Raw genomic sequence first — 11,102 nt, forward strand, 5'->3', positions numbered from 1 at the left:
TTTTTTATGCACATTTTTTAATTATGTACAAATAAATAGTGTGCCCAAGTCACAGTGCGGGTCGCCATGGATACGACGATACCGAAAATGTGCTTTTGTTTTTTCCTCTTTGTATATAGATATGAAGATAGGCAAGTGAGCAAAAAAAATAAAAAATCCCCCCGAATTTTTTTAATGCCCCTGTAGAGGACTTGAACCTATGATAATGCATTGCAGTACTTCTGGACACTACATTGACCACGGCAGGCAAGGGGTTAACAGCAGGGACTGGCGCTCTCACTGATCCCCGCTGCTGCAGGCTCACTGCTCGCCCCGTGCCATCCATAGGACACACGTTTACATCCTGTCGGGGCGGAGCTTACCTCCCGTGGCATTAAGGGGTTAAGCAGGTGGCAGGAGTTCTTGCAGAGTACCAGAAGTCCCCGTAATACTCACTTGTGAGCGATGGTGGTGAGGCGCTCATCATTCACCGCTCTGCGGACCTCCGCACGATGGCGCTCCGTGGAAATGCTGCAGGCAAGAAAACAAAGACAGCATTTCATAAGCCGGAGCAGAGTCTGCGGCGAGCGGCATGTGATGGCGAACGGCGAGACGGGCACTGCGACAGGTTAGTGGGAGCGACAATACAAACCGTGCGGCGTCCCACACCCCAGGAGGCGCAGGGGGCGGGGTTATACCACATCTACGGAGCCCAGAGAGCACTCACCTCAAGACCTTAGAGAGTTCTCCGAGGAGCTCCTTCTTCTCCTTACTGAGGTCGCCCTGTGCACGGAGGGCGCTGATGACCCCCGCATACGCTTCCAGCTCTGCAGCACATGGAGAGAAGATAAAGCCGACATTAGCTGACTGATATGTACAATACAGAAACCACTATAGAGGCAGCAAAGGATCATGGGAGACAGAGCAAGCAAGGAATGCTGGGAGGCCTAAACGTTACATAATGCAGAAGAGTGAGTGCAGCTCTGGAGTATGACACAGGCTGTAACTCAGGATCAGTACAGGATAAGTAATGTATGCACACAGTGACTCCACCAGCAGAATAGTGAGTGCAGCTCTGCAGTATAATACAGGATGTAACTCAGGATCAGTACAGGATAAGTAATGTATGTACACAGTGACTCCACTAGCAGAATAGTGAGTGCAGCTCTGGAGTATAATACAGGATGTAACTCAGGATCAGTACAGGATAAGTAATGTATGTACACAGTGACTCCACCAGCAGAATAGTGAGTGCAGCTCTGGAGTATAATACACGATGTAACTCAGGAGCAGTACAGGATAAGAAATGTATGTACACGGTGACTCCACCAGCAGAATAGTGAGTGCAGCTCTGGAGTATAATACAGGATGTAACTCAGGATCAGTACAGGATAAGTAATGTATGTACACAGTGACTCCACCAGCAGAATAGTGAGTGCAGCTCTGGAGTATAATACAGGATGTAACTCAGGAGCAGTACAGGATAAGAAATGTATGTACACGGTGACTCCACCAGCAGAAAAGTGAGTGCAGCTCTGGGGTATAATACAGGATGTAAAAAAGGATCAGTACAGGATAAGTAATGTATGTACACAGTGACTCCACCAGCAGAATAGTGAGTGCAGCTCTGGAGTATAATACAGGATGTAACTCAGGGTCAGTACAGGATAAGTAATGTATGTACACAGTGACTCCACCAGCAGAATAGTGAGTACAGCTCTGGAGTATAATACAGGATGTAACTCAGGAGCAGTACAGGATAAATAATGTATGTACACAGTGACTCCACCAGCAGAATAGTGAGTGCAGCTCTGCAGTATAATACAGGATGTAACTCAGGAGCAGTACAGGATAAGTAATGTATGTACACAGTGACTCCACTAGCAGAATAGTGAGTGCAGCTCTGGAGTATAATACAGGATGGAACTCAGGAGCAGTACAGGATAAGTAATGTATGTACACAGTGACTCCACCAGCAGAATAGTGAGTGCAGCTCTGGAGTATAATACAGGATGTAACTCAGGAGCAGTACAGGATAAGTAATGTATGTACACAGTGACTCCACTAGCAGAATAGTGAGTGCAGCTCTGGAGTATAATACAGGATGTAAAAAAGGATCAGTACAGGATAAGTAATGTATGTACACAGTGACTCCACCAGCAGAATAGTGAGTGCAGCTCTGGAGTATAATACAGGATGTAACTCAGGGTCAGTACAGGATAAGTAATGTATGTACACAGTGACTCCACCAGCAGAATAGTGAGTGCAGCTCTGCAGTATAATACAGGATGTAACTCAGGAGCAGTACAGGATAAGTAATGTATGTACACAGTGACTCCACTAGCAGAATAGTGAGTGCAGCTCTGGAGTATAATACAGGATGGAACTCAGGAGCAGTACAGGATAAGTAATGTATGTACACAGTGACTCCACCAGCAGAATAGTGAGTGCAGCTCTGGAGTATAATACAGGATGTAACTCAGGAGCAGTACAGGATAAGTAATGTATGTACACAGTGACTCCACTAGCAGAATAGTGAGTGCAGCTCTGGAGTATAATACAGGATGTAAAAAAGGATCAGTACAGGATAAGTAATGTATGTACACAGTGACTCCACCAGCAGAATAGTGAGTGCAGCTCTGGAGTATAATACAGGATGTAACTCAGGGTCAGTACAGGATAAGTAATGTATGTACACAGTGACTCCACCAGCAGAATAGTGAGTACAGCTCTGGAGTATAATACAGGATGTAACTCAGGAGCAGTACAGGATAAGTAACGTATGTACACAGTGACTCCACCAGCAGAATAGTGAGTGCAGCTCTGCAGTATAATACAGGATGTAACTCAGGAGCAGTACAGGATAAGTAATGTATGTACACAGTGACTCCACTAGCAGAATAGTGAGTGCAGCTCTGGAGTATAATACAGGATGGAACTCAGGATCAGTACAGGATAAGTAATGTATGTACACAGTGACTCCACCAGCAGAATAGTGAGTGCAGCTCTGGAGTATAATACAGGATGTAACTCAGGGTCAGTACAGGATAAGTAATGTATGTACACAGTGACTCCACCAGCAGAATAGTGAGTACAGCTCTGGAGTATAATACAGGATGTAACTCAGGAGCAGTACAGGATAAATAATGTATGTACACAGTGACTCCACCAGCAGAAAAGTGAGTGCAGCTCTGCAGTATAATACAGGATGTAACTCAGGAGCAGTACAGGATAAGTAATGTATGTACACAGTGACTCCACTAGCAGAATAGTGAGTGCAGCTCTGGAGTATAATACAGGATGGAACTCAGGAGCAGTACAGGATAAGTAATGTATGTACACAGTGACTCCACTAGCAGAATAGTGAGTGCAGCTCTGGAGTATAATACAGGATGTAAAAAAGGATCAGTACAGGATAAGTAATGTATGTACACAGTGACTCCACCAGCAGAATAGTGAGTGCAGCTCTGGAGTATAATACAGGATGTAACTCAGGGTCAGTACAGGATAAGTAATGTATGTACACAGTGACTCCACCAGCAGAATAGTGAGTGCAGCTCTGCAGTATAATACAGGATGTAACTCAGGAGCAGTACAGGATAAGTAATGTATGTACACAGTGACTCCACTAGCAGAATAGTGAGTGCAGCTCTGGAGTATAATACAGGATGGAACTCAGGAGCAGTACAGGATAAGTAATGTATGTACACAGTGACTCCACCAGCAGAATAGTGAGTGCAGCTCTGGAGTATAATACAGGATGTAACTCAGGAGCAGTACAGGATAAGTAATGTATGTACACAGTGACTCCACTAGCAGAATAGTGAGTGCAGCTCTGGAGTATAATACAGGATGTAAAAAAGGATCAGTACAGGATAAGTAATGTATGTACACAGTGACTCCACCAGCAGAATAGTGAGTGCAGCTCTGGAGTATAATACAGGATGTAACTCAGGGTCAGTACAGGATAAGTAATGTATGTACACAGTGACTCCACCAGCAGAATAGTGAGTACAGCTCTGGAGTATAATACAGGATGTAACTCAGGAGCAGTACAGGATAAGTAACGTATGTACACAGTGACTCCACCAGCAGAATAGTGAGTGCAGCTCTGCAGTATAATACAGGATGTAACTCAGGAGCAGTACAGGATAAGTAATGTATGTACACAGTGACTCCACTAGCAGAATAGTGAGTGCAGCTCTGGAGTATAATACAGGATGGAACTCAGGATCAGTACAGGATAAGTAATGTATGTACACAGTGACTCCACCAGCAGAATAGTGAGTGCAGCTCTGCAGTATAATACAGGATGGAACTCAGGATCAGTACAGGATAAGTAATGTATGTACACAGTGACTCCACCAGCAGAATAGTGAGTGCAGCTCTGGAGTATAATACAGGATGTAACTCAGGATCAGCACCACAACTGCTTGTAGCCTATTTCAGTGATGTGGAGAGCGGCGAATGGTGACAGAAAGCCTCTGGCAGATGGATCTGGTGGCTGCTGTGTTCCTTGCATCACCATTTTTACAACGGCTGCAGATCCCCACCAGACTCTGCAGCGCCCACCCCCTCCTGCCACCACTCACTAGCGCCCCCTGCCACCAGGCACTACAGTCAGTCAGTAGCACAAAACCCTTTATAGGTCTTATCAAATACTCCAAACTATAAGATGGCCTTACGGACACACAGAACATTAGTCTGGTTTCTGGCGCCCCCTGATGAAGAACATGTCAGACTTCTGTATGACCTTCAGTAGCCACTGATGACTGCCGAGTTCGGGACTACCCGCTTAGGTTTCCAGGTTATACAGCGTCAGGTTGAAGGACTTGTATTATATGGCTGATACCGGAGAGCACCAGACTGCACAGCACAGACCGTAACACATCAGCGGCACGCGGCTGATACCAGAGAGCAGCAGACTGCACAGACCGTAACACATCAGCGGCACGCGGCTGATACCGGAGAGCACCAGACTGCACAGCACAGACCGTAACACATCAGCGGCACGCGGCTGATACCAGAGAGCAGCAGACTGCACAGACCGTAACACATCAGCGGCACGCGGCTGATACCGGAGAGCACCAGACTGCACAGACCGTAACACATCAGCGGCATGCGGCTGATACCGGAGAGCACCAGACTGCACAGACCGTAACACATCAGCGGCACGCGGCTGATACCAGAGAGCACCAGACTGCACAGACCGTAACACATCAGCGGCACGCGGCTGATACCAGAGAGCACCAGACTGCACAGACCGTAACACATCAGCGGCACGCGGCTGATACCAGAGAGCACCAGACTGCACAGACCGTAACACATCAGCGGCACGCAGCTGATACCAGAGAGCACCAGACTGCACAGACCGTAACACATCAGCGGCACGCGGCTGATACCAGAGAGCACCAGACTGCACAGACCGTAACACATCAGCGGCACGCGGCTGATACCAGAGAGCACCAGACCGTAACACATCAGCGGCACGCGGCTGATACCAGAGAGCACCAGACTGCACAGACCGTAACACATCAGCGGCACGCGGCTGATACCAGAGAGCACCAGACTGCACAGACCGTAACACATCAGCGGCACGCGGCTGATACCAGAGAGCACCAGACTGCACAGACCGTAACACATCAGCGGCACGCGGCTGATACCGGAGAGCACCAGACTGCACAGACCGTAACACATCAGCGGCACGCGGCTGATACCGGAGAGCACCAGACTGCACAGACCGTAACACATCAGCGGCACGCGGCTGATACCGGAGAGCACCAGACTGCACAGACCGCAACACATCAGCGGCACGCGGCTGATACCGGAGAGCACCAGACTGCACAGACCGCAACACATCAGCGGCACGCGGCTGATACCGGAGAGCACCAGACTGCACAGACCGTAACACATCAGCGGCACGCGGCTGATACCGGAGAGCACCAGACTGCACAGACCGTAACACATCAGCGGCACGCGGCTGATACCGGAGAGCACCAGACTGCACAGACCGTAACACATCAGCGGCACGCGGCTGATACCGGAGAGCACCAGACTGCACAGACCGTAACACATCAGCGGCACGCGGCTGATACCGGAGAGCACCAGACTGCACAGACCGTAACACATCAGCGGCACGCGGCTGATACCGGAGAGCACCAGACTGCACAGACCGTAACACATCAGCGGCACGCGGCTGATACCGGAGAGCACCAGACTGCACAGACCGCAACACATCAGCGGCACGCGGCTGATACCGGAGAGCACCAGACTGCACAGACCGTAACACATCAGCGGCACGCGGCTGATACCGGAGAGCACCAGACTGCACAGACCGTAACACATCAGCGGCACGCGGCTGATACCGGAGAGCACCAGACTGCACAGACCGTAACACATCAGCGGCACGCGGCTGATACCGGAGAGCACCAGACTGCACAGACCGTAACACATCAGCGGCACGCGGCTGATACCGGAGAGCACCAGACTGCACAGACCGTAACACATCAGCGGCACGCGGCTGATACCGGAGAGCACCAGACTGCACAGACCGTAACACATCAGCGGCACGCGGCTGATACCGGAGAGCACCAGACTGCACAGACCGTAACACATCAGCGGCACGCGGCTGATACCGGAGAGCACCAGACTGCACAGACCGTAACACATCAGCGGCACGCGGCTGATACCGGAGAGCACCAGACTGCACAGACCGTAACACATCAGCGGCACGCGGCTGATACCGGAGAGCACCAGACTGCACAGACCGTAACACATCAGCGGCACGCGGCTGATACCGGAGAGCACCAGACTGCACAGACCGCAACACATCAGCGGCACGCGGCTGATACCGGAGAGCACCAGACTGCACAGACCGCAACACATCAGCGGCACGCGGCTGATACCGGAGAGCACCAGACTGCACAGACCGCAACACATCAGCGGCACGCGGCTGATACCGGAGAGCACCAGACTGCACAGACCGTAACACATCAGCGGCACGCGGCTGATACCGGAGAGCACCAGACTGCACAGACCGTAACACATCAGCGGCACGCGGCTGATACCGGAGAGCACCAGACTGCACAGACCGTAACACATCAGCGGCACGCGGCTGATACCGGAGAGCACCAGACTGCACAGACCGTAACACATCAGCGGCACGCGGCTGATACCGGAGAGCACCAGACTGCACAGACCGTAACACATCAGCGGCACGCGGCTGATACCGGAGAGCACCAGACTGCACAGACCGCAACACATCAGCGGCACGCGGCTGATACCGGAGAGCACCAGACTGCACAGACCGCAACACATCAGCGGCACGCGGCTGATACCGGAGAGCACCAGACTGCACAGACCGTAACACATCAGCGGCACGCGGCTGATACCGGAGAGCACCAGACTGCACAGACCGTAACACATCAGCGGCACGCGGCTGATACCGGAGAGCACCAGACTGCACAGACCGTAACACATCAGCGGCACGCGGCTGATACCGGAGAGCACCAGACTGCACAGACCGTAACACATCAGCGGCACGCGGCTGATACCGGAGAGCACCAGACTGCACAGACCCTAACACATCAGCGGTACGCGGCTGATACCAGAGAGCACCAGACTGCACAGACCCTAATACATCAGCGGTACGCGGCTGATACCAGAGAGCACTAGACTGCACAGACCATAATACATCAGCGGTACGCGGCTGATACCAGAGAGCACTAGACTGCACAGACCATAATACATCAGCCGCACACGGCTGATACCAGAGAGCAATAGACTGCACAGACCATAATACATCAGCGGCACACGGCTGATACCAGAGAGCAATAGACTACACAGACCATAATACATCAGCGAAAAACGGCTGATACCAGAGAGCACTAAACTGCATAGCGCAGCCCGTAATACATCAACGATACATGGCTGATAGCAGAAAACACAAGACTGCACAGCACAGCCTGTAATACATCACCGATATAGGCTGATACCAAAGAGCACTAGACTGCATGGCGCAGCCTTAAAAATACATCACTGATACATGGCTGATACCAGAGAGTACTAGACGACACAGCATAGACCACAATACATTACCGATACACGGCTGATACCAGAGAACATGAGACTGCTTGGCCTGTAATAGAACAGCGATACATGGCTGATACCAGAGAGCACTAGACTGCACAGCATAGACAATAATACATCAGCGATAGACGGCTGATATCAGAGAGCACCAGACTGCACACTAACACGATTGATACAATCAGTTGCTGTATAACTCTGCACTGCAGACCAGCGCCCTCTTGAGGTGAAACGCTCGTACTGCCCGTGAAATGTTTACATGAATACTGACGTCAGAAGGGGGCGTGCCCGCCTATTCACACACAAAAGCAAGCCGCACATGCGCAGTAGGAATAAAGTGGAAAAACAGAGCAACGTAAAGAAAACGTACCGAGTTTCCGCAGAATCCTTTTACATTCATCTCGGCTGAAGTCCAGGAGGGTCGGCCACACCACTGGCATCCTGTCCGCTGCAGTCACACAGCCCTGACGGTGAGAACACTGGAAGGCATCACTCCCTGCAGGCCCTCTCACGCTGAGGGGGCCCCTGCGACGTACGGAAGGGCCCCAGCTAGTCCTGTCACTGGAAATTTTCCTCCTGCAATTCGATGAGAGTTCAGCCAGCACAGATCCGGTGGATTTGATAACAGCTCCCGCTGTCAAGATGGCGCGCCGGTAGCATTGCGCATGCGCAGGGAAAGCCGGGAGTTGTAGTTCTGATAGCTGATTGGATAGTTTGGGGGATGAGGCGAGCGTATCAAAAACAAAGGAGGAGATTGCGTGCGATAAGCCATGGACGGAAGCTGAAAAGTGACAATTCACAAAACTACTATGGCGACCCCTAGTGGTTAGTGATGTTATTGCAACTTAGGAGGACTGAAAGGACAAGACGTATAGACGTAAATTAGAGATGTCTGACAATTCTTGAAAATAAGAGTAAACATAAATTACAACTAAATACGCAATGAATTGAACCCCTTCTTTTTAATGGGTCCATTCACAGCTGCGTATATTTCACGTAACTTTCGGTCGCGTGAAAAATTCATCAGTACAACCTATTTTCGCCCTAATTACGCATTGCGCAATCAACAGGCTCACGTAAATATGCAGGAAACCTACTTATTCAGGGCTCCTTCACACGATCGTCTGCGTATATATGTGTTCGCTCGTTCGCACCGTGTATTGAATTTCTAACAAGCTTGACTCCCGATCGTAATTGGTGTATTTAAAGCCATTCACACCGAGCGCTACAGCGCGAATATAAAAAAACACGGTGAAGCGATGGCAGCGATCGGCAGAAACCCTCAGAATGGCATTAAAATGCCTAATTAGGGCAAACAGTCTTCTTTTCGCAGCTTTGTACGCCAGGCATCTACCTCCCCCTCCCTTTTTCTAGCTGCCATAGAAGTCTATGGGAGCTCGCTGCATAACACGGCGAAAGATAGGGCAAGACCCATCTCTTCACACGGCGTATAAAATATACGGCCGAGAATATCGAACGGGGCCTATTTTTTCTTATATTTTGCGCTGACAAGAAAAAAAAAACATGTCTGAATGAAGCAACTGAAATCCAATGCATCGCAGGGTCACGTTATATGTACGACTTAACGTGCGGAAATACCTGCGCAAATACGGTAGTCTAAATAAGCCCTGTCTGTGTATTTACACTTAAAAAAAGGGCCTTGCGGTTTTCTTTAATATACGTAAATACGGCGGCCTAAGGAAAAAGTAAAACCCCTCGTTAATCACAACAACCCTTGTTGCCTAGCAACCCATCAGAGCGCAGCTCTCATTTCTTGCTGCGCTGTGGTAAAGTGAAAGCTGCGCTGATCGGTTGCTATGGGCAACAGTTTTGATAAATGAGCCCCAGAATGTCTGTTCCATCTCAAACAGCAGCGCTGGCGAAGCCGTGACAAGCGATACGCAGCACAGGCAGCAGCGTGGGGCACCTCGCAAGCAGGGCGCAATTTCTGGATTTCAAAATATTTTCTACACCCGAGTGCTGACGGTCGTTGGGTATGTCGCGGTTCTCCCCCGTCCCTTGCGCTATTGTTGCCCCGGAAACCTAAAATTACGTTCTATATCAAACTTACCGCGTTGGAAACCATTTGAGTGGGTTTTCCAGGACTAAAAAAATGAAGAGGCGGCATGTTTAAGGGCGCACTCACACGGCCGTATTTGCGCTGCGTATCACATGCGCAAAGTTTGCCCGCCTGATACGCAGTGAATAATCTATTGATTTCAATGGGTTTGTTCACATGAGCACATATTTTCATCCAATGTGCGATTGTGTGAAAAGATACGCGACATGTCATATCCTGTGCACATTTGCGCAGTGCAGGAGCCCATTGTAATCAATGAACTTGCGTAAATGCGAGCGACATACACAGATGACCTGCGCATTAGCGGCACAAATACACACAAAATACATTTTGATTTTCTGCTGCGTCATATTTGCGCACGTGTGAATCCAAGCCAAATGGTGGGAAATAAAGCAATGAGCCGCACGCGCCTCTGACATGGCTCCGGCTGCAGCACAGCCACCCAGGCTGGCCCACTGCGTACTTGCTGTGTGCCGCTAATTGCCATACACTGTCGTGGCCAGTATGCGCGTGGAATTCGCGCCAAGATAAAACATGCTGAGATCTTGCGCTCGTATTTTGCACAATTCGTGTGAGCAACAACACAGTAGCCTATGACAGGTTGCTACAGCGTAGTACGCAGGCCAAAGCCATGCGCATACTACACTGTGACCATCCGCTCGTGTGTGCCGGCGTCACAAGTGTTTCCGGGGGCATTTTTTGTCAGGCACTTTTTTCTCTCTAGAGAAGTCTATGTTAAAATACTTAAAGAAACGAGGTGTTGGGACCGGTGGATGTGTGAGGGCACACAAGGTGACCAGGCTCAGGATGCCCCCTACAGACCACCAGTAGAGAGGAGCGTCTGACCAGACTGTTAGGAGGTGTTGGGACCAGTGGATGTGTGAGGGCACACAAGGTGACCGGGCTCAGGATGCCCCCCACAGACCACCAGTACAGAGGAGCGTCTGACCAGACTGTT

The 11,102-nt window shown here is 50.2% G+C and overlaps 1 protein-coding gene across 2 annotated transcripts in view; it reads right to left on the reverse strand.

The window, feature by feature from the left end:
- EMSY (EMSY transcriptional repressor, BRCA2 interacting) overlaps nt 1–8,716 on the reverse strand; it is a 51,693-nt gene extending 42,977 nt beyond the window's left edge. For both annotated transcript variants that reach the window (XM_066588283.1, XM_066588282.1), the window contains exons 1-3: nt 8,435–8,716; nt 707–806; nt 436–510 (exon numbers count right to left, since the gene is read on the reverse strand). In XM_066588283.1, coding sequence (XP_066444380.1) covers nt 436–510; nt 707–806; nt 8,435–8,504 — 245 coding nt within the window. In that variant the 5' untranslated portion in view covers nt 8,505–8,716. The remainder of the gene's footprint in view (nt 1–435; nt 511–706; nt 807–8,434) is intronic.
- Nucleotides 8,717–11,102: the final 2,386 nt, after the last annotated feature.

The sequence above is a fragment of the Eleutherodactylus coqui genome, chromosome 1, assembly GCF_035609145.1.
Source record: "Eleutherodactylus coqui strain aEleCoq1 chromosome 1, aEleCoq1.hap1, whole genome shotgun sequence".
Taxonomy (NCBI): Eukaryota; Metazoa; Chordata; class Amphibia; order Anura; family Eleutherodactylidae; genus Eleutherodactylus; species Eleutherodactylus coqui.